Source organism: Monodon monoceros, unplaced genomic scaffold, assembly GCF_005190385.1.
Source record: "Monodon monoceros isolate NGI ecotype Baffin Bay Population unplaced genomic scaffold, NGI_Narwhal_1 Super_Scaffold_14, whole genome shotgun sequence".
Taxonomy (NCBI): Eukaryota; Metazoa; Chordata; class Mammalia; order Artiodactyla; family Monodontidae; genus Monodon; species Monodon monoceros.
In genome coordinates this window covers 42,749,991-42,774,281 of record NW_021703770.1, presented here as the reverse complement: position 1 = coordinate 42,774,281, position 24,291 = coordinate 42,749,991, and the positions used below count along the sequence as shown (strand labels likewise).

The following is a 24,291-nucleotide window of genomic DNA, read 5'->3' as shown; positions in this document are numbered from 1 at the left end:
CATTTAAAAAAGCACCACACTGGGCTTCCCTGGTGACGCAGTGGTTGAGAGTCTACCTGCCGATGCAGGGGACGTGGGTTCGTGCCCCGGTCCGGGAAGATCCCACATGCCGCGGAGTGGCTGGGCCCGTGAGCCATGGCCGCTGAGCGTGCGCGTCCAGAGCCTGTGCTCCGCAACGGGAGAGGCCAAAACAGTGAGAGGCCCGCGTACCACCAAAAAAAAAAAAAAAAAAAGCACCCCATCTGATTTGTTTTTTAAAATACTTATTGTTTTTCTAACCTCTGATTTCGATTTATAATCTGAATATACTGTGAAACGTTAGGCTGAACAAGCTGGACTTGTGGAATTAATTTTTTAAAGGAATCTTTATATTTGTGTCCTACTCTCCCTTAAATTTATGAATCTATCCCCTCTTCCTTTCTTTCTACCTTAATTTGGATCTTCATCATCTCTCACCTAAGCTAATTTCACTACCTCTCTAGCTTTTCTTCCTGCTTTGAACTGTTCTCCATAGGCTACCTCACACGGCCATCAGAAGGATCTTTTAAAACCCAGCTTCAACAATGAGACTCTCCCTGCTTTAAACCCTTTTGTGTCTCCTCATTGCTACCGGATTAAATCCAGTCTTCACCTCAACTTGTCTTTTCACCCACCTCCTCTCTCTTCACTGCTCCAAAACATATTATATAGGCTATTAGCCACTCTCAGGCTAGTCCAGAAGGCTGGAAGGAACAAATTTGTCTTCCCTAAATTGGAAAAGCAATTACAAAAAAAACTACAATTATGGCCAGAATATGGACTCAAACTTGGTCTGGACAGCGAGAAAGTTGAGAGGTGTGAGTGTGTAAAAGAGAAAGGAGGAGGACCAACACTGGGCACTGGCAAAGTTGGAGTTAGTTGTGTAGCAGTGTGGTCCAGGTGACTTAGCTTACAGCAGGACCCCAAACAAAAGCTGTCAATCCAGAGATAGAGGTAAGGGCAAGAGCTTTGGAGGCTGATTGGACTGATCCGAAGAGCAACAGCTGAGGGCAAGGAAGGTGGCATGCACTCACATTTTTCTGAACCCTGGCAAAACAGAACTCACAAAATCTTTTTGAATAGATATATGAATGAAATTTTACAAAGTTATATTTGTGATTTCTGAAATATACTGAGACAGTATTCATGATGCCAAACCAGAAAACTAAAAACGTATATTAAACAAACAGACATGTTAATCAATTATTGACAAAACTTCAATTTTCATGCAGGAACCATAGGTGTTTCCTATACAAATGGATAAGATTAGAGGTGATTAGAAATATTAGTTTATTTCTTGTATTTAATTTCCTGTGGCTAATTACACCTTTCCTTTTCCATTTCAGTATTTCTATACAGAAGCTTTCAAATGAATCTCACTACACGATTTACGAGTTCTGGGAGAATAGTAGTGTGTGGAATAGGTAAGTTATGAGCAGGCCTTATTTTTTTTATTTTTTTTGCCAGGGAGGTGGCAATATACATGATATAATTTTAGAACCTGTAGAAAAAACTCCATTCCCTTTACCTCACCTTAAAACCTGTCTTATTTGCTCATTTTCCTAAATCTCACTCTTTTTATGGATTTGAAATCACTTTCCTTTTGAAGCACAAAAACTTTTGATTATGATCACACTTTAAGAATTACCATTTTACTGATGCTTTCAGGTAAACAGATTTAGATGTGGGTCATGGGTGTCTAAGGTGTGCAGGGGTGGGAGACAAAGGATGCAGAAAAAGATGAAAATAATTTTACCTCCTAATTTTTCTTAAGCTTTGTGGTTTTTATTTTGCAATATAGCTATATATAATGGTTAAGATCATCATAGCTTAACAGCTTTTTGAAATGTCTTTACTTACTGCAAATAAAAGGGAAATTCAAGACATTGTTTGGAAAAGATGAAAAGCAAGTCAACTTCTCTTGTAGTCATTCAGTTTTGTATATAATTATATTTGTTAACTATTCCTAGATAAAGTTAAAAAATAAATCAAGTTCTTTGAAATTAAAATAATTATTAATAAGTAACAAATATATAATTAGAAAAATGAGATGAAGGAAATTTTGCTATTCTGAGATTATATAAATAGTTCTAGTTGGCTTTAAATGGCACAGAGAATATAGCTCTCCAATAAGTCCATATTTTGGGGTGTTAAATGATGGTAATGAAACAAATACCTGGAAATTTATTTGATACATATTTCACCTAAAATTTTTATTTTTGTGGCTATTTTAAACACTGTGCTATAATGCATAATGACATCAACAGAATTTCAGGCACAAAAGGGAGCTTTAAAGGCAACTTATTCAACTCTGTAGTTCCAGGCCTATACTTTTAGATGATTTTTCTTTCTTTTTATCCTCTAGAGATGGAAAATCTATAGTCCTTCTTCTTAGCTATCCTAGTTTTTAAACATCTTGATGCCCAAGATAGTCTTCCTTCTGTTTAAACTTCTTGCTGCAATTACAGTTATCTCCTTTTGTTTTATCTTCTCTAGAGAATTAGTGCTCTCCTGTTTTAAAAAAAAATTCTGGTGATACTTGTTAAATTACTCCTTAGTCCTTTTTAAGGGTAAATAACCAAGAAAAGAAGTCCGTATTCAGGCACTTAATCTAAATCATCCGAAACCTTGCCACCTTGAGTGAATTTGAACTGTGCTACATTCTACTCAGGAAGATTGTAATAAATTGCACAGCCGTAACCTATAATTATTTATACAGCCACCGTCAGATGAATTATAGCAAGACCTTCCAAAGAAGTAATGTGGATTTCTTGGAAACTCCAGAACTCACATCTACTATGCTAGTTCCTGGTAATTATCCTGGGTTCACAATTCTTCTATGTGCTTTTGTATTGCCTTTCTCTGTTTAAAAGACAGTATGTTCTAGCCCCTTCCCCTTCATCAACTGTACTCTATTTTTTTATCTATCTTAAAATTGGAGAGTGGGGGTAGGAAATAAGAGATCTATATATTTTTTCTATTGCCTTTAGTCCTTAGTTGACCCTATTTGTATTCCTGGCTGTATTAAACCTAATATTAGTCATTTGCTGGTCACCTTTTAACAATTTGAAGTACAAATCATGACATTTCAAAAAATTATTCAAATACTTTACTATATTATAGTGTATTGAATAAATTTGAAATAGGTGACCATAGATTGGAGATTAGAATTATGTTAGAAATATCTTTATTATAATAATTGTTAAAATATTTTTTGTAATTGGAAAAAAGGAGAAGGGAAAGAGAAATTTGAAATGAACTTGCCTGAGAAGTCTGGCCTAGCCAAAGCTTATTTAAGATAATTGAGAACAAAAATTATTTGTTCATCTACCCATCCATTCAATTACCAATTAAACATACTTTTACTGAATGTTAATAAGTGCTAAGCACTGGGGATACTGGGGTTCCTAGCCTGTTTACTAGCACTGATTGAGCTCCAATTATGAACAAGCATTGTGTTGGGAGCTATAGAGGGTACAAAGTAAAAATACAGTCCCTACCTATAAAATGCTTTCTGTCCAGTAGGAAAGACAAATGTTTGCAGAAAAATAACAAGCTCAGGACATACATAGTAGTTACCCATTAGAGTCATAATGTGCTATGTGAATTTAGAGGAGTGGATTGCCTCTTTAACAGTTTTTAATGAGGAGATGATCCTTGAGCTGGACTTTAAAAAATTAGATTTGGACAAATAAAGATGGAGAAGAAGGTACTTAGAGGTAAATTGTAGACATGAACAAATGTAATAAATGTTAAATGTGCTGTGTTAATTGGTGCAAAGATATGATTAAAGCATAAGGCTTGTATATGGTACATGTGCAAAGAGAGGAGAGAGTAGGAAATGGGAGTTGAAAATAAGGAATTTTAACTTTCTTCTTACAGTATTATGGAGCCATTAAAGTTTTTTGAGAGGGCTAGTGAATGCTCTAATCAGTAGTAACTGTGGCAGGAGGGAGAAAGGTGAATGTCATGAGAGGAGAGAAATTGGTCAGGCAGGGCAATAAACTAGGCCAGGAAAAAAAAAGCATCTGAACCAAGATGATATCCATAGAGTTCCCTTTCAGATAGAATTTTCAGAAGTTAACCATAGCAAGATGATGGTTGAAGCCGGGGGTTGGTGAGAAAGTGTGTAGGTAAGAAGAAGATATCTAACAGAAGCCTGAGGAACTGCCTTTATTTAAAAGGTTGGGAGAGAAAAGCCTCCTTTCATTAAGGAGACTGAGGGGAACCAGAGATAGGAGAGTCACAGTTGCAGAGTATTAAGGAAACCAAAAGAGGAGTAACATGCAAGGTACAGTGCTCCTCAGGGGGCCTATGTAGGAGAGCATGACTGAAGAGAATGGGACTGAAAATTGGATTTGACAAGAGAAGTTTTAATAAAATGGTAAGAATTTTAAAATTAGGGTAGATTTTGATGGATTGGCACTAAATGGAAAATGAAAAAGTCAATTCTGGAATTGAAGCTAGGTGAGGAGATGGGGAGATCAGGTGTGAATGCTTTCAAGTTGGCTGACTCCGACAGTCTCAGCCTGATTTTTTATATGTACTCTAGATCTTAAGGGCAGGTTTATGCACTATTAGTATCATTGGTACATGCATTCTATTACTCTTTCTCTCTCAGAGCATTTCCTAATTTAGAGAGAAAAACTGAGTACAGATAAAACTGGATCAATTCCTGTTCTCAGAATTCAGAGTGAATACAATTTAATGCCTTTTAATTGCTACGCTATTTTTCATTGATTTTCACATCACATCTAATTTCTACAACCACTGGAATTTGATAGAAAAAAAAAGTTAGGCTTGATTCTAACACAATTTTAAAAACCTACTTCAAACAAGATTTTTAACATCTATTGGGCCATCCTACTCTATTTTAAACTGAAAGTTTTATCACTGTTAACAGCTGACTTCCCTTGGGGAAAAACAGCAAATATATCTCCCTGGAAAAAAAGCTGAAATTAGCTTATAAATATTATTTATGATTTTAATGTCCATATGACTTATATTTGTAATAACTAGTTTTGTGCATTTTGTTTATGTAGTTTTGAAATGCTGCATATATTTTGACCTAAAATAAAAATCTGAAAGTTATTACAGTTAGAAACAGAATGAGTGGGTTTGTATTACTAATTCACAAATAACAATTTCTAATAAGACTTTTTTTTTTTTGTGGTACGCGGGCCTCTCACTGCTGTGGCCTCTCCCGTTGTGGAGCGCAGGCTCAGCAGCCATGGCTCACGGGCCCAGCCGCTCCGCGGCATGTGGGATCTTCCCGGACCGGGGCATGAACCCGTGTCCCCTGCATCGGCAGGCGGACTCTCAACCACTGCACCACCAGGGAAGCCCAATACTGCTTTTTAATTAAGATTTCTAAGTGGTTTACTTAAGATACATCTTAAGAAATAAAGCAGGGACTTCCCTGGTATCGCAGTGGTTAAGAATCTGCCTGCCAATGCAGGGGACATGGGTTCAAGCCCTGGTCCAGGAAGAGTCCACATGCCACAGAGCAGCTAAGCCCGTGCGCCACAACTACTGAGCCTGCGCTCTAGAGCCTGTGAGCCACAACTACTGAGCCGCGTGCCACACCTACAGAAGCCCATATGCCTAGTGCCCATGCTCCATCTGCAATTAGAGAAGTCACCTCAGTGGGAAGCCCGAGCACTGCAATGAAGAGTAGACCCCGCTTGCCGCAACTAGAGAAAGCCCGTGAGCAGCAACAAAGACCCAACTCAGCCAAAACTAAAAATAAATAAAACAAATTTATTTAAATAAATAAAGCAAATAAACCAGTCTGCACTAGATACAAAAATATAAACCAAAATATATTCCTATGAACTCTCAAGTATAAAAATCACTTAAATGAGGCATACTGGAATATGGAGCCTATGCTGATAAGCTATCATAAAACACCCAGACAAAAAGAGTATGAGAATTGGTCTGTGGAGCAGAATATCCCTTGGCATAGGAGAAAGCCTTATGGTTATGGGAAAAAAGGATACATAAGAAAGTAAGATCCTACTGCCAGTCAGTGTATTATTTAAACAGCTTTGAAAACAAATTTTAATCCTTCACATTTGTCTGTTTCTCACCTCATTCCACCAATCTTACTTCTTTGACATAGGTTTGTCTTTGGGATACTTACATATACTGGGGAAAATATTTCTAATTTTACAATACAGATATACTTAAAAAATATTATTTAAAACACATCCACTTACTTATACCCAAACTTCCTGAACTGGGAAGATTAAAACAACAACAACATGATTTTATCTTCAGGGCGTTTATAATCTCATTGCCAAGACAATCTCTATTCATATATAACAAAAACTTTTTAGTTAGACTGCAACCAAGTGCCAAAAGATATGGTACAACTAACAAGTGCACAGGAAAGTTCAATCAAGTCAGGAAATAGTAACTTGAAAGATAAGTAATTATACAGACTAAAGATGAGGGAAAATAGTCTCTTTAAGAATGACTTGCACCTTGAACTAACTTAGCCCTAGCAGTTATTTTCATTATTTAAAAAAACTCTTTTTCTCTTTTCAGCTTCATGGTGGATCCTGAACAACTAGCTGTTCCTTAACATTTTCTTTATGGTTCCAAGTAAAAAACAACTGTTCTTATCTGAAATGTGAATTAGAAAATTCTCTGTACTTATTAATCTACTCTCTACTTTTGTTTAAATATATTTACCCTAAGATGTGCACTCTTCTTAAATGTCTTCTATCATTTTATCTTTCATGTAAATTTTAGCTCAACTTTCAAAGTTCACTATTATCCTCAATATTTGCTGCTGTATTGCTACATACAATAAACCTAAAACCCTTTAATCTCAAAATCATAATATATGAAAAGTATACATATAAAGTAACAAAATTGTTATGATAGAGAAAAAAACATTTAAAGTGAGAGCTTTTAGACTATTACTTCATAGAACAGCTTCTGTAGATCTGTCATAAACTATAAAGGTTAAATCAGTGTTTTGTGATTTTTAAGTATCTGCTTTTCCATGAGTGAAATGTATTCTTCAGTAATACCTACTCCATTCCCAACTCAGCATCCTATAACTATTCACTTTATGTTACTTAAAAAGCTAATACATGATCCAATATGACTAGTATCCTTATATGCAGAGAGAGAGAGCAGGGATGCATGTGCATCCCTGTTGTTTAAGCTTAAAAAAACATTAATACATGAGCATAAATCAATCTTCGCTATAACCAATAGAATCTCTATCCATCTGTCAAGTTATAAACTGGTTTTTCATAAGTGAGCAATTCTGTGACAGGGTACCATTTAGTAATGTAACACCATTATATCATTTGTTAAGAAAATGTGGTTCAAAATTTTTGGCACATGATCCAGAGGTCTAACTTTACTTATGAAAAATAGACATTTGCATTTAAATAATGATTTCAAAATATTTTAAAACCAAAATTTTAACCTAAGTGAACAAAGAATTATAAAACAAGTATAAACTTTAGGGAAATAATAAAATACGTACTGGACAAAAAACATCTATTTTTCAGTTTCAACACTAGAATGACTACAATCCCAGTTTCACTAGAAAAACTAAAACTATGTACCTTATATATTCTGCTGTACAAGCTCATAAATTAAATATTTTTAATAAAATCTCTTTTATTCTGATAAATGCTGCTAATGAAAATGCAATGCATATAGAAATTTGTTTATTCTCTAGGCCAAATTCCTCTGAAACCACAGGTCTTCCAGGAAACAAACATAAGGTGAATTTTTCCTTTTTTTTTTTTTAAACTCAGACAAAAAGGAAGGTTGAACTAAAATTTTATTTTTTAAATATAAAAGTTAACCTAACATATTTTCTCAAACTAACTTTTACCAACACCTTTGTGTACTCTCAGTCCTCATTCAGTCTAAATAAAATTAAAGAATTTTTAATAGCTTCTACTAGAAATAGGTAGTAAATATTGACATACACACATGTGTGTATATGTGTGTGTGTGTGTGTGTGTGTGTGTGTGTGTGTGTGTCTGGTCATTTCTAAAGATGATAAACACTATGAAACAACACCTGGCTCAACTCTTTTAATTTATATACAAAGCAAAGAACAACATGAATGGAGATGTACAATGATTATTCAAATAAGCTATACATATGTACAAAGGCAAATAGATAATAAAACAGTCTTTGCAGTCTCACTCTGATTATATACAGTAAGAAAGGATCAAAAGACTTTGAAACCTCGGGGACTTCTAATATACAAACTCTTCTTGAAAACGCTGGTTATAAATGATTTCAAAAATAGAAATTATAGCTAATCAATATATTGTTCTGGCCAGTCCATTTCTGTATCAGATTCAGAAAGTACATCAAGTCTTTTGGATACTAGGCACTTTCCAAAGTTAGAATGGTAGTATGACTTTAAAAGGGGTCTGCCCTCAGTAACAGTGCTAAATGGAAGGGCTCTTTGGATTCCAAATTGTAATAGGTTCGATCATATTTTTTTTAACTTAAGTCAACAGACTTGGATAATAGGCAAATAATAAAGCAAACCAATTTAATTGTATGGTAATTCTGACCCCAGCTCTTTTTAAATTACTTTTTTATTGAGATGACCCCAGCTCTTATATAAATTACATGTATTCTTGTGTATGTGTGTGTATTCATACACATATAAATACTAGAAGCTATAATATAAAGGGAAATAGTAGGGCAAAAATGAGTGTAAAAAACTGGGCCGTAGGTGTAAACTCATTTTTAAGTAACCAATAAATTTATGGCTAGTGAAGGTTCTTTTTTTTTTCCTACTTGAAAAGCAATCTTTTTCTGGTGAACAAAGCAATTAAAAGTAGTATACTAAAGACCAAGTTGGGAAATCTGCCATGGACTAAAGTTTGAATCTGGGTAACAAGTCTAAAGACCAGTGAAGAAAAAGGTACTGGTTTTAGGAGTTCAGAATTCAGTTTAAGATAAACTTTCTGCCAAATGATGTCCTTGAATGCCTTGCCAATAGACCCAGGGATCTGAAAGAATCTGAGGATAGAACTAGGGAGAGTTTACACTTACCTTTATATGAGCAATTCTTTGTGACACTGTGCTGGAACAAACTTTTCTTTTTAACAAAAGTGACAAATTGCAGGAGATTTATTGTATAGAATTTCTAGGAGCTAAAAGTTTAAACCTCCAAATTCTTCATCCATACACTTGTTATAAGAAATTACAGCACTGAAACTTAATGCACCTCAATTATTTGCAAATGCCTCAATTATTCCTCTTTTGGAAATAAAAGAATCTTAGACAATGTTGTTATTATCACAAACCTAGAGAACAATCATATATTTGAAAAGAAATACTTCTTAAAATATTCTCCCTCCTATCACTGAGAACTATTCATTGAACATCCTGAATCATTCTAAACCTCTAGAGAGATTGTAATGATCCTTTCAAGTGCTGGTATGAAATCAGTGGGAAACAGAACAAAAGCAACTTTAAAAGCAACAAGAAATTATGTATCATATGTACATCACAGCATATACTTTATATTTGAGAATCGTTACAGCTTACATTTTCATTCCATTATTACAAGTGATGAAAAACAAAAATTGCAAGTAGCATGCAAATTATAAATACAGTCTTCCCATTTCACTAACCAAATTCCTACTTTCCAGTGTTACTTCCCAATTTATGCAAGAAACTGCCTGCAAAGCTGAAACTGATTAGAAAATTCTTTATTGTTTAAAGTATCTCTTTCTCATTTTAGGAGAAACCAAATATCCAACCATCAAAATTAAAAATAAATTGAATTGTTACAGTTATTGTTACTAGATCCACTTCATTTGCAGGTGTCCAAAATATAAAACTAGTAATTCTTTATCTTCAAATACATACATTCTCAAAATGCTACTTAAAGCTTTGGTTGTTTTCCTGTAATAGAGCAGAAAAAGTTAACTTATCAATTAGATTGAATGAATGTACCTTTTACTAATTAGTTTATCAAACCAAATGTTGTGACCTATTAAGTGTTTGCAGATCTAAATGCATGTTACTATAGAAACTATTAAGTAACTGGAATTTGTCAAATAAAGTAGTTCTTCTGTGTTTAGTAAAACTTATATAATACATATATTATATTTAAATATATTAGATTGTATTCAAAACCTGTTGTTCTGTTTTTGTGGTACCTAATTTTTAGAAAATATTATTAATGCATAAAACAAAAGTAAACTCAAAATAATGTGTAGGTCAAACTTCTATTGACAAAATAAAATGTTGTTAGAAGTGGAAAGCCTTCAAATGAGAAAGCGACTATATTTTATATAGCACTGAAGTTTAGATTTATTCTTATAGACCAAGGATTATATGCCCCTAAGATCTCTGAACAGGTAGAAAAATTCAAATATCATCAAGGATGCTTTACCTCATTAAATATTCCTGTGAGCAAAGTATTATGAAAAAAACTTTTAAATTTATGCTTTAATTTTAAAAAGAATTGGCTGGATGTCTGCAAGGTAGTGAGTTTAAATTAAGAGCCATTGATACACTATGAATAAACTAAAATACAAAAAATTGTAATTATGAAAAAAAAGCTATGGATTCCAAAGGGTAAGAAATCCCCCAAATGGAGAACACAGGAGGTATTTTATATCTCACATTTGACCCATTCTTAGCATACCTATATTCTGAACTCATCTCAGTAGAATACTACAGGCATTCCTCACTTTACTGCTCTTTGTAGATACTGTGTTTTTTACAAATTGAAGGGTTGTGGCAACCTTACATCAAACAAGCCTGTGGGTACCATTTTTCCAACACTATCTGCTCACTTTGAGTCTCTGTGTTATATTTTGGTAATTCTCCCAATATTTCAAACATTTTCATTATTATCATTATATTTGTTATAGTGATCTGTGAACAGTTATCTTCAATGTTACATAGCGAAAAGATTACAACTTGCTGAAGGCTCAGATGTTGGTTAGCATTTTTTAGCAATAAATAACTAAATTGTTTTTTAATTAAGATATGTAAATAGTTTTTTTTCCCAGACATAATGCTATTGCACAACTAAGAGCAGTATAGTGTAAACATAACTTTTATATGCACTAGGAAACCAAAACATTTGTGTGACTCCCTTTATTGCAATATTTGTTTGGAACCAAATTTGCAACATCTCTGAGGTATGCCTGTATACCTTTTATACACCTTTACCTGTATAAAATGGTGTTTATGAAAACTATAGATAAAAGAAATTCAAATTCCAGTCAAAATGGAAGTAAAGACCATAAAAGATGAAAATCAACACCTACTGAGTACATAATGAGAGATAAGTACCATGCTAAAAGCAATTTCATACATTTCATTTAATCCTAACAATTAGAAATCATCCCCTTATCACAATTGCAAAACTGAGGCTCAAGAACATTTAGTGATTTGCCTAAGTTTGAACAATATACCAGTACACAGGTGGAGCTACAACTTGAACCCAAGCCTGACATGAAACTCATGTCCTTTCCAATCAATATCCTGAAAGATACATGTATGTATTTACTGTGTGTATTTACTTTGATATAATTTGATGAGGTGACACAGAAATATAAAGGGCTAAGAAACAGCAAAGATGTGTCAAAGAATAGTTGTGTTGTTTTACTGTATAAAAGGAGTAACTGAACAGAACAGAGTGCCCAGAAACAGACCACATGTAAATATATTGCCGCAAAGGTGGCAGAGGACTATCCTTTCGCTAAATATTGCTAGGATGACTGGATATCCATGCAGAAAAAAATAAAACTTCACCCCTACCTCACACCATATAGTAAAATCAATTTCAGGTGAATTATAAAACTTAATTGAAAAACAAAAATATTTGCTAAAATATGACAATTCCATTCTATTTTTGACCAGAGTCGTAATTACTTGCAGTAATTGGTTATATTATACATTTAGATTTATGTACTTTTCTGAATTATATTTCACAATGAGAAAGATTAAAAAGGTTTAAAAGACACATATTTTAGAATTAAAACAATACAAAAATATTTAAAAGATAAATATTTAGGATTAAAACAATACAAAATTAGAAAACTACTTACTGGTTTTTGAAGTACAATGGGATGATCAGGCAGAAAGTCTGGTTTTTTTCTGCAGATGGAAACACTTGAGAGCTTCAACAGAAAATCTCTGCTGTATTTGATTCTCTCTGTAGATATCAAATGTAATGTTATAAAGCACAGAACTCTCCCAGAACACTTTTTGGCTCACTTCTTTCTGGATGTCCCTTAACTGTCCATTATTTTATAAAATGGTAAGTAGTTTTTATGTAAAAGAGAAGTGGGGAAAAAGCTCTGACAAACATCTACTGCCTCCAATTTTCCTTTTACACAGAAACAAAGCCAATTAACCAAGGAAACATTTCAGAAACTTGGTAATGCATTGCTTCTTTTATCTGGTTTATTCATATCTAGTAAAGAAATCTTCTATTATAAAATATAACAGGTATAACACCTATTGGGCAATTCAGATCCTGATAAGCCTATGGAAATGGAACCCTAATAAGCCTGTCTAGTCTTTATATTAACTTACTAAAAATTTAATACAATCCAATAAATTCAAGAAACATTTATTGTAGATAATGGTGAAAAAGGTCCAAAATAGGGTCCCTATCTTCAAGGGGAACAATGATTCAAATATTTGCAGATTTGTCATCAGAGACTATCACCATCTTGGTCTATATGAGACCATTTGCTGGGCCAGAAACAGTAGAGCTATAATCTTTAAATTTCCAACAGAAAAGGACTGACAACCTAGGTTCCCATATTGTGAAATAATAGAAAAAATATATATATGGGTTTCTGTCCCTGTTCCTGGCACAAAAATCCTTTCCCTTGTAATTTCCTAAGTGATAAGAGCACTAGGGGCGTCTTTTGTTCTAATACTTGTTCCTTGACACTAGTTCCTGACACGGAGCTGCTAAATCTCTTAAAATTTTCTGGGTGATTTGGTCTTCTGTTCTAATGAGGTGACTCTTGGTGGGCTCCTGGATGGGGGCTGATCACCAGAAAGACCAAGCCATGATTAGAAGCTTGGAACTTTCAGCCCCACCCCTACATCCTCTGAGAAGGGGAGAGGGGCTGGAAATTGAGTTAAGGATTGATGGTGCCTACGTGTTGAAGCCTCCATAAAAATCAAAAAAGTAAAGAGTTTGGAGAGATTCTGGGTGGGTGAATATATCCATGTACCAGAGAGTGGTGTAACTCAACTCCACAGAAGCTCCTGCACTTGGGACCCTACAAAACCCGGCCCTATGTATATCTTCATTTGACTATTCATCTATATTCTTTATCATACCCTTAATTATGTAATAAACTGGTAAATGTAAGAAAGTGGTTTCCCTAAGTTCTATAAGCTGTCCTAGAAAATGACAGAATCCAAGAAGGGGGTCTTGGGAACCTTTACTTGTAACTGTCATCGGAAGTGGAGGGTAGTCTTATGTGACCAGGCCATTACCCTGTGGCATCTACATTAATTCCAGTTTATATCAGAATTAACTTGAATTATAGGACACCAAGCTGGTTTCGCAATGAATTGCTTGATATGTGGAAAAACCTCACGTCTAGTGTCAGAAGTGTTGTGAGTATAATAGAGTATTGAGAGTAGAGGAAAAACACAGGAGGAGTGTAGTTTTTCCCTTATACATAGCCAGTGAAAAAAATCCTTCAGGAATGCATATGAAGTAAAAAACATTTTCAGATGAAAGAAAACTAAAAGAATTTGTCACCAGCCGACCTGATCTATAAGAAACACTAAAGGAAGTCCTCCAGGTTGAAGGGAAATGATACCAGACAGAGTCTTTCATCTTAAGATTTAAAGGAGAACAAAAGAGAAATGACAAATAGCTGAATAGATATAACAGACTCCTTTTTTCCCCCCTTATCTAAGTTTTATGAAAATATGTATGATTGTTGAAAAGCAAAACTTCTGACACTGCCTGGTGAGATTTCCAAGGTATGGAGATATAATGCATACAGCTATAGCAAAAAGATCAATGCAGGGGGATAAAGGAAAGGAAACTACATATGGTTGCAAAGTTTTGCCATCACTGTTTTGCATGAAGTACAATATTAACAAGTACACTGAGAAAGTTAGATATTACAATCCCTAGATCAACCACTTAAAAATACAAAGAAATACAGCTAAAAATACAATAGATATAATTAAATGCCAAAAATTAAACTTAACAAAATACAAAGAACAGGGGAAAACAAAAACAAACAAAAATGAGGACAAACAGAAAACAAACAATAAAATTATATGCCTAAATTCAACCATATCACATTAAATCTCAATGGTCTAAACCAGGGTCAGCAAAATTCTTCTGTAAATGACCAGAAAGTAAATACTTGAGGAGTTTGGGACATATAATCTCTGTCACAACTACTCAACTCTGTCTTGTAGCAGAAAAGCAAACACAGATAATAACTAAATAAAGCATGTGGCTGTATTCCAATAAAATTTAATTTCCAAATTGGGCATTTGGCCTGAGGGCCATAGTATACTCACTCCTAAGATAAACACTGCAATTAAAGGCCATAAATTGACACAACAAATAAAAAGAGACACTGTTACATGCTGCCTGCAAGAAATACACATTAAACATAAAGACACAGATAGGTTGAAAGTAAATGGATATAAAAAGATATACCACACAACGACTAAGAATAAGAAGGCTAGAGTGGCTCTTAACATTAGATAAACAGATAACAATTATCAATGTGTTGTGCCTAAGGACAGAGTTTCAAAATGCATGAAGCAAAAATTGACAGAAATAAAGGGGGCAACACACAATTCCACAAAAATATTAGGTAATGTAAAAACCCTTCCCTCAGCAACTGATATAACTAGACAAAAAAAAAAAAAAACCCAGAAAAGACACAGATCTTAACAATACTATGGACCACCTTGATTTAACTGACAATTAGAAAAGTTACATCAACAACTGCAAAATACAAATTATATTCACAGAGGTATGGTACAGTAACCAAGACAGACTATATGTTGGCTATAAAACAAGTTTCAATAAATTTAAGAGGCTTGGAAAAAAGAGGACTCAAATAAATAAAATCAGAAATGAAAGGGGAGACATTACAATTGATACCACAGAGATACAAAGGATAAGATTATATTATGAACAGTTATATGCAACAAATTTGACAACCTCTAAGAAACTGATAAATTCCTAGAAACATACAACCTACCAAGACTGAATCATGAAGAAATAGAAAATATGAAATTGAATCAGAATCAAAAACCTCCCGACAAACAGAGGTCCAGGACCATATGGCTTCACTGGTGAATTCTACCAACCATTCAAAGGAAAATCAATACCAATCCTCAAACTCTTCCAAGAAACACTCCCAAATTCAATTTATGAGGCCAGCATCACCCTGGTGCAAAAACCAGAAAACGATGCCATGAGAAAAGAAAATTACAGGCCAATATTCCTGATGAACATAGATGCAAAAATCCTCAACAAAATATTAGCAAACCAAATTCAACAATACATTAAAAGGATCATACAGCATGATCAAGTGGGATTTATTCCAGGGATGTAAAGATGATTCAATATCCACAAATCAATCAATGTGATATACCACATCACAAAATGAAGGACAAAAATCATATGATATCTCAATAAATACAGAAAAAGCATTGGACAAAATTCAACATCCGTTTATGCTTAATACTCTCAACAAAGCAGATATAAAGGGAATATACCTCAACCTAATAAAGGCCATATATGACAAGCCCACAGCTAACATCATACTCAATGGTGAAAAGCTGAAAGCTTTACTTCTAAGAGTAGGAACAAGACAAGGATGGCCACTCTTACCTCTTTTATTCAATATAGTATTAGAACTCCTAGCCAGAGCAATTTAGCCAAAAAAAGAAAAAGGTATTCAAATTGGAAAGGAAGAAGTAAAACTGTCACCATCTGCAGGTGACATAAAGAAAACGCTGAAGTCTCTACCAAAAACTGTTAGAACTAATAAGTGAATTGAGTAAAGTTGCAGGACACAAAATCAATATTCAAAAATTTGTTGTGTTTCTATACACAAATAAACTATCAGAAAAAGAAACTAAGAAAACAATCCCAATTTCAATTGCAACAAAGAATAAAAAAGCCTAGGGATAAATTTAATCAAGGAGGGAAAGACCTGTATGCTTTAAGACATTAATTAAAGAAAATGAAGATGACACAAATAAATGGAAAGATATTCTGTGCTCATGGATCACAAGAATTAATATCATTAAAATGTCCATATTACCCAAAGCAATCTACAGATTCAATGCAATCCCTATCAAAATTCCAATGGCATTTTTCACAGAAATTGAACAAAAAATTCCTAAAATTCCTAAAATTTGTATGGAATCACAAAAGACCCCAAATAGCCAAACCAATCTTGAGAAAGGACAACAAAGATGGAGGTAACACACTCCCTGATTTCAAACTATATTACAAAGCTATAGTAATCTAAACAGTATGGTATTGGCCTAAAAACAGATGTATAGATAAACGGAACAGAATAGTGAGCCCAGAAATAAACCCACTAATATATGGTCAATTAATATACAACAAAGGAACCAAAACTATATAATGAGAAATGGACAGTCTTTTCAATAAATGGTATTGGGAAAACTAAACAGCCACATGCAAAAGAACGAAACTGGACCCTTTACTTTACACTATACACAAAAATTAACTCAAAATGGATTAAGTGCCTGAATGTACGACCTGAAACCATAAAACTCCTGGAAGAAAATATAGGCAGTAAGCTCCATAACACTGGTCTTGGCAATGATTTTTTGGATTTGACACCAAAAGCAAAAGCAACAAAAAGTAAAAATAAATCAGTGGAACTACATCAAACTAAAAATCTTCTGTATAGTAAAGGAAAACATCAACAAAATGAAAAGGCAGCCTACTGAATAGGAGAAAATATTTGCAAATCATATATCTGATAAGGGGCTAATATCCAAAATATATAAAGAACTCATACAATTCAATAGCAAAAAACCCCAAACAACCTGATTTAAAAATGGGCAGAGGATTTGCATAGACATTTTTCCAAAGAAGACATATAGATGGCCAACATATACAAGAAAGGATGCTCAATATCACTAATCATCAGGGAAATGCAAATCAAAACCACAATGAGCTATCACATGTTAGGAAGGTTGTCATCAAAAAAACAAGAAATAACAAGTGTTGGTGAGGATGTGGAGTAAAGGGAACATGTGCACTGTTGGTGGAAATGTAAATTTGTGCAACCATTAAGGAAAACAGTATGAAGGTTCCTCAAAATCAAAAACAGAACTACCACATGATCCAACAATTTCACTTCTGGGCATTTCTAAAGAAAACAAAAATACTAATTCAAAAACATATATGCACCCCCATGTTGATTGCAGGACATCTACAATAGCCAAGACATGAAAACAATCTAAGTGTCCACTGATGGATGAACGGATAAAGCAAATGTGGTGTGTGTATATATATATATATATATATATATATATACACACACACACACACACACACACACACAATGGAGTATTATTCAGGCATAAAAAAAAAGGAAATCTTGCCACTTGCAACACATGGATGGACCTTGAGGGCATTACGATAAATCAGACAGAGAAAGACAAATACCGTATGACCTCACTTATATGTGGAATCTTAAAAACAAAACAAAACACCCCACAAACTTACAGATGCAGAAAACAGATTGGTGGTTGCCACAGGTGGGGCTAAGGGGTAGGTGAAGTGGGTGAAGGGGGTCAAAAGGTACACATTTCCAGTTATAAAATAAGTCCCAGGGATGTAATGTATACAGCATGGTGACTATAGTTAATATTACTGTATTGCATATTTGAAAGTCACTAAGAGAGTAAATCTTAAAAGTTCTCATCACAAGAGAAAGAAAATTTTGTAACTATGTATGGTGACAGATGTTAACTAGACTTACTGAAGTGAACATTTCCCAATATATACAAATGTCAAATCATTATGTTGTACACCTGAAACTAACATAATATATATGTCAACTTTAAAAAAATGTTAAAAATAAAAAAAATAAATTTAAGAAGCTTGAAATCATATAGACTATATTCTCTGACAACAAAGTAAATTAAGAAATCTATTAATAAGATATCCAGAAAAATCTCAAATATCTTAGAAATTAAATAACATACTTTATAATAATTCACAAGTCAAAGATAATAAGGAAGTTAAAAATAGTTTAAACTTAATGACAATTAAAATATAACGTAGGGCTTCCCTGGTGGCGCAGTGGTTGAGAGTCTGCCTGCCGATGCAGGGGACATGGGTTCGTGCCCTGGTCTGGGAAGATCCCACATGCCGCGGAGCGGCTGGGCCCGTGAGCCATGGCTGCTGAGACTGTGCGTCCGGAGCCTGTGCTCCGCAATGGGTGAGGCCACAACAGTGAGAGGCCAGCGTACCGCAAAAAAAAAAAAAAAAAAAATGTAAAAATTGCTGCAGTGCAACTAAAGTAGTGCTCCAAGGAAAACATAAATTCTTTATTTTAATTGAAGTATAGTTGATTTACAGTATTGTGTTACTTTCAGGTGATTATATATATATAATATTGTGTATAATATAAAAATATAAGTATATAAATATACAAAATATATATATTTTCACATTATTTTTCATTATAGGTTATTATAAGATACTTAATATAGTTCCCTGTGCTGTAGAATAAATCTTTGTTGCTTATCCATTTTATGTATAGTAGTTTGTATCTGTTAATCCAATACTCCTAATTTATCCCTCCTCCCCTTCCTTTCCCCTTTGGTAACCACCAGTCTGTTTTCCATGTCTGTGAGTCTGTTTATGTTTTGTACATAGATTCATTTGTATTATTGTTTAGACTACATATATAAGTGATACACATAATACCTGTCTTTGTCTGACTTACTTCACTTACTATGATATTATCTAGGTCCATTCATGTTGCTGCAAATGGAAATATTTCATGCTTTTTTACGGCTAATATTCCATTGTGTATATATACCATATCTTCTTAAGGCAACTGACTGTTGATGGGCACTTGGGTTATTTGCATGTCTTGGCTATTGTAAATAGTGCTATGAACATTGGGGTGCACATGTATCTTTTTGAATTAGAGTTTTCATCTTTTCCAGATACATACCCAGGAGTGGGACTGCTGGGTCATATGATAACTTTATTTTTAGTTTTTTAAGGAACCTCAATACTATTTTCCACAGTGCCTGTACCAATTTATATTCCCACCAACAGTGTAAGAGAGTTCCCTTTTCTCCACACCCTCTACAGTGCTTATTATTTGTAGACTTTTTGATGATGGCCATTCTGACCGGTGTGAGGTGATATCTCATTGTGGTTTTGATTTGCATTTCTCTAATAATTAGCGATGTTGAGCATCTTTTCATGTGCCTGTTGGCCATCTGTTATGTCTTCTTTGGAGAAATGTCTGTTTAGGTCTTCTGCCCATTTTTTGATTGAGTTGTTTGTTTGTTTGTTTGATATTGAGTTGTATGAGCTGTCTGTATACTTTGGAAATTAAGCCCTTGTCTGTAGCATCATTTGCAAATATCTTCTCCCAGTCCGTAGGATGTCTTTTTGCTTTGTTTATGGTTTCCTTTGCTGTGAAAAGCTTTTAAGCTTGACTAGGTTCCATTTGTTTACTTTTGTTTTTATTTCTTTTGCCTTGAGAGACTGATCTAAGAAAATACTGCTATGATTTGTGTCCGAGAATGTTTTGCTTATGTTCTCTTCTAGGAGTTTTATGGTGTCATGTCTTATATTTAGGTCTTTGAACCATTTTTGTAAATGCTGTGAAGGAGTATTCTAATTTCACTGACTTACATGTAACTGTCCAGCTTTCCCAACACCACTTGTTGAAGAGACTGTCTTTTCTTCATTGTATATTCTTGTCTCCTTTGTCATGTATTAATTAACTGTAGGTGTGTGGGTTTATTTCTTGTCTCCTCTGTCATGTATTAATTAACCTTAGGTGTGTGGATTTATTTTTGGCCTCTCTATTCTGTTCCATTGATCTATATGTCTGTTTTTGTGCCAATACCATGCTGCTTTGATTACTGTAGCTTTTTAGTATTGCCTGAAATCTCACAGGAGGGTTACTCCTTCAGCTTTATTCTTAAACATTCCGTTTTTTTAGGTTTGTAATTTTATTTTTTTAAATTTAAGTACAGTTGATTTACAATGTTGTGCCAATCTCTGCTGTACAGCAAAGTGACTCAGTTATACACATATAGACATTCTTTTTTTATATTCTTTTCCATTATGGTTTATCACAGGATATTGAATATAGTTTCCTGTGCTATGCAGTAGGACCTTGTTGTTTATCCATCCTATATATAATAGTTTATATCTGCTAATCCCAAACTCCCAGTCCTTCCCTCCCCCATGCCCCTCCCCCTTGGCAACCACAAGTCTGTTCTCTATGTCTGTGAGTCTGTTTCTGTTTTGTAGATATGTTCATTTGTGCCACAGTTTAGATTCTACGTATAAGTGATATCATATGGTATATGTCTTTCTCTTTCTGACTGCCATCACTTGTTCTTATACATTCTTATAATAAGAGAATATCTACAACATATGACCTAACAATCCACCTAAAAATGCTATAAAAAGGAGAGCAAACTAAACCCAAAATAGAAGGAATTCATAGAAAGGAAAAATCACCAAAATAGAAAAAATATATAAAATTAAAATGCCAAAAGTTGGTTCTTTGAAAAGAGAAACAAAACTGACAAATCTCAAGCTAGACTAACTGATAAAGAAAAAGAACACAAATGATCAATATCAAAGATAAGAAAGGGGTTATCACCACAGTCCTATAGACATTAAATAGAAAATAAGAGAATACTATGAACAACTTTAAGCCAACATTTGACAACTTGGATGAATTGGATATACTATAAGTTCTTGTGTGGACCTATTTTTTCATTTCCCTTTGGTGGAAAACTAGGAGTGAAACTGCTGGGAGGAAAGGAGAGATTGCTGCTGCACAATGTGGAAGAAGTGAAAGAATTTTCCAGTGATGGAAATGGCTTGTGGCTTTTAAAAGAACTAATGGCTAATACTCAATTCCAAGTTGTTCTCTGGACTATGCTGCCAAATAAAGAAATTGAGGAAGGCTATTAGGAAGTAAACCCGAAAGATGAGAAGATGAAAAATAAGAAGTAAAATATAAGAAAATTAGAGAAACAATCAGAGTCAAGTAGGCTAATGTTACTAATATATTACTAATATAATAGTTTTAGGAAGAGAACACAAAGAAAATGGAGATGAGAAACATTATCAAAGAAATATTCACAAATTTCCACATCAGAAGAACCTAAGTCTTGAGATCAAAGAAGTTCACCAATTGCTCAGGAGAAAACTTTGAGATAAAAAAAAAAAAAAAGACTACAAAAAGAGACACAACAATAGGAAATTTCAGAAAACCTAAGGTAAACACACAATCCAAAATACTTCCAGAGCAACAATGGCAAAACAAAACAAAACAAAAAACAGAAATAAAAGACAAAGCCATTTACTAAGGGTCTTGGAGAACTGGGGATCAGAATGGCACTGGACTTCATAGAATTAAGAGCCAATTAACATAGACTGCTAGAAAATAAAGCAAAATGCCTTAAAATTTTAGAATGAAAATAATTTTCAACCTGGAAATTTTAAAAATCAAATTCTATATTTAATCAACACAAGGGAAACCCAGCTTGTTCTTGTGAGTTCCCAAAGCACAGGCTCCTGAGGTTGAAGATTCACTCACTGTGTTTCACTCAGCAGGTTTTGACAGCACTACCAAGCAGAGCTCTACTAATTCTTATTTTCATCCTCTTCCTCTTCCTCCATAGCTTTATTGAGGTATAATTTACATAGTATAATATTCACTCATTTTGAGTGTACAGTTGAATGATTTTTAGTATATTTACAGAGTTGCACAACCACTGCCCCAATCTATTTTTGTTTTTTGGTTCTAGGCAGTGAAGGAAATCTCTGCCAAATCATTAGCTGACCATGAAGATATCACAAAAGAGACCTGAGTGGCCACAAATGAGAAATATAGAACTTTTACATCAACTATCATCAGATACCTCACTCTCATTTGTTGTCACTCTCCATTCCCCATCCAATCTAGGCAATCATTACTCTGTTTCTATAGATTTGCCTTTTCGAGACATTTTGTATCAGTGGAATCATACGATATCAGATCTTTTGTGTCTGGCTTCTTCACTTAGCATAATGTTTTTAAGGTTCATCCTCAACTCAGCATTTTCTATCCAACCAAACTACCAATCAAGTGTGTAAGTAAATACACAGATTAAAAGAATTCACCAACCCAATGCCCTTTACAATGAAGCTCCTGGAGAATGCACTTGAGCAAAATGAAGAAAGAAGAAAGCAAAGGAATTACAAAGAGAGTGATGTCAGCGAAAATTGCCAAGTAGGGAACTCTAAAAGTCCTTCCCTCCACAAAAGCAACAAATAAAGTGTCAAAAACTTCCAGAATCAACTTTTTCCTAAATTCTGGAATTTAATCAAAACCTTGCAAAAAACAGGGGAATGCTTAGTGAAGAAAAAATCAGCTAAATTTGGTAGAGTTTTGTGGCATTTTAACTTGCCTGGGAACATCTCCGCCAACCCAGTTTGGCTGTGGCCTTGAAAATAACAGGCCTCATTCCTGATTTAGGTTCCCACTGCTAGAGAGAGCAATACAGACCAGTCTCAAAGAATAGTGGTGGCATTTTTTTTGACCTCTCTGGTGGCTCCCTGAAGAATCATCTCAAAGGACTTGCCTATATTTCACCTAAGAACTCTCCCAGGTCTGAGGCTACTATCTGAATCTATTTGTCAAAACTTTTATATGGAAATGTATTAGCCACTTCCACCTAGGACAAGGGATAACAACTGGAGCAAACAATAGGCAAAACAAAAAGCTCAGGAGGAAAGGCTAGGGAAAGAGATGTGCTGGGGAATAAAGGCACTGAAAGACTCTCAGATGTTCCAAGGAATTTAGAAGGCTACATGCATGCTAAAGGCTAGGCTCATGCTCACAGAAAGGCTTGAGGAGTTCCCAAGCTCTCACCCCTCGTTGACCTTCAGGTTCCTCACAAGCAATAAGTGAAGGCAAAGGCAGAGCTGTAAACTTCCAGACTGAGTACTGAAGGCACACCCCAACACACACACAGAGGTCATATGCAAAGACTGGGAAAGGGCTTTTTTTGGTTCTAGGTATTAAAGGAAATCTGTGCCAAATCATTAGCTGACCATGAAGATATCAAAAAGACTTGAATGGCCACACATGACAAATAAAGACTTTATACTATTAGTTCAGAAAACTCATTAAACAAGAAAAACAACAATTACAATAAGCAAGAAGAACAGACCCTGGGAAGGGGGGAAAATCTGATTTCCACAGTTAGCACATTATAATACTCAAAATATCCGGTTTCAACAACAACAAAAAATACAGGTCATGGAAATAATAAAGTATGGCCCACACACAGGAAAAAAGAAATTAATAGAAACCTTCCCTGAGGAAGCAGAGATATTGGACTTACTAGAGAAAGACTTCAAATAAACTAATTTAAATATGCCCAAAGAGCTAAAGGAAACCATGAGAAAAGTGTCTTGCCAAAATATCAATATCATTAAAATATCAATAAAGAAATGGAAATTATAAAAAGGAATCAAATAGAAATTCTAGAGAAGAAAATTACAATAACTGAAGTGAAGAATTCACTAGAAAGGTTCAACAGTAGATATGACCAGGCAGAAGAAAGAAGCAGCAAATTTAAAGATAAGTCAACGACATTATCCAATCTGATGACTGGAAAGAAAAAAGAATGAAGAAGAATGAACAGTGCCTAAGGTACCTGTGGGACTACACAAGAATACCAACAAATGCATAATGGAAGACCCAGAAGGATAGGGGAGAGAGAAAGGGCAGAAAGAATGTTTGAAGAAATAATAGCAGAAAATTTCCCAAATTTGATGAAATACACACACTGACACATCCAAGAAGCTCAACAAATTACAAGCAAAATACACTCAAAGAGATTCACACTCAGATGCATTATAAGCAAACTGTTAAAAGACTAAGAGAAAATCTTGAAGAAAAGCAGCAATTTATCACTTACAAGGGATTCTCGATTGGAGAAAAGGCTGATTTCTCATCAGAAATCATGGAAGCCAGAAAGCAGTGG

At 34.3% G+C, this 24,291-nt stretch overlaps 2 protein-coding genes across 2 annotated transcripts in view; one reads left to right on the top strand and one right to left on the bottom strand.

Moving 5' to 3' along the window:
* Positions 1-6,995, top strand: part of NECAB1 (N-terminal EF-hand calcium binding protein 1) — a 284,871-nt gene extending 277,876 nt beyond the window's left edge. The window contains exons 11-13 of the mRNA XM_029223075.1: positions 1,365-1,442; positions 2,738-2,829; positions 6,568-6,995. Coding sequence (XP_029078908.1) covers positions 1,365-1,442; positions 2,738-2,829; positions 6,568-6,593 — 196 coding nt within the window. The 3' untranslated portion in view covers positions 6,594-6,995. The remainder of the gene's footprint in view (positions 1-1,364; positions 1,443-2,737; positions 2,830-6,567) is intronic.
* A 1,212-nt stretch (positions 6,996-8,207) lies between these two features.
* Positions 8,208-24,291, bottom strand: part of CUNH8orf88 (chromosome unknown C8orf88 homolog) — a 41,804-nt gene continuing 25,720 nt past the window's right edge. Inside the window, exons 5-6 of the mRNA XM_029222955.1 lie at positions 12,090-12,196; positions 8,208-9,927 (exon numbers count right to left, since the gene is read on the bottom strand). Of these exons, the coding sequence (XP_029078788.1) occupies positions 9,904-9,927; positions 12,090-12,196 (131 nt within the window). The 3' untranslated portion in view covers positions 8,208-9,903. The remainder of the gene's footprint in view (positions 9,928-12,089; positions 12,197-24,291) is intronic.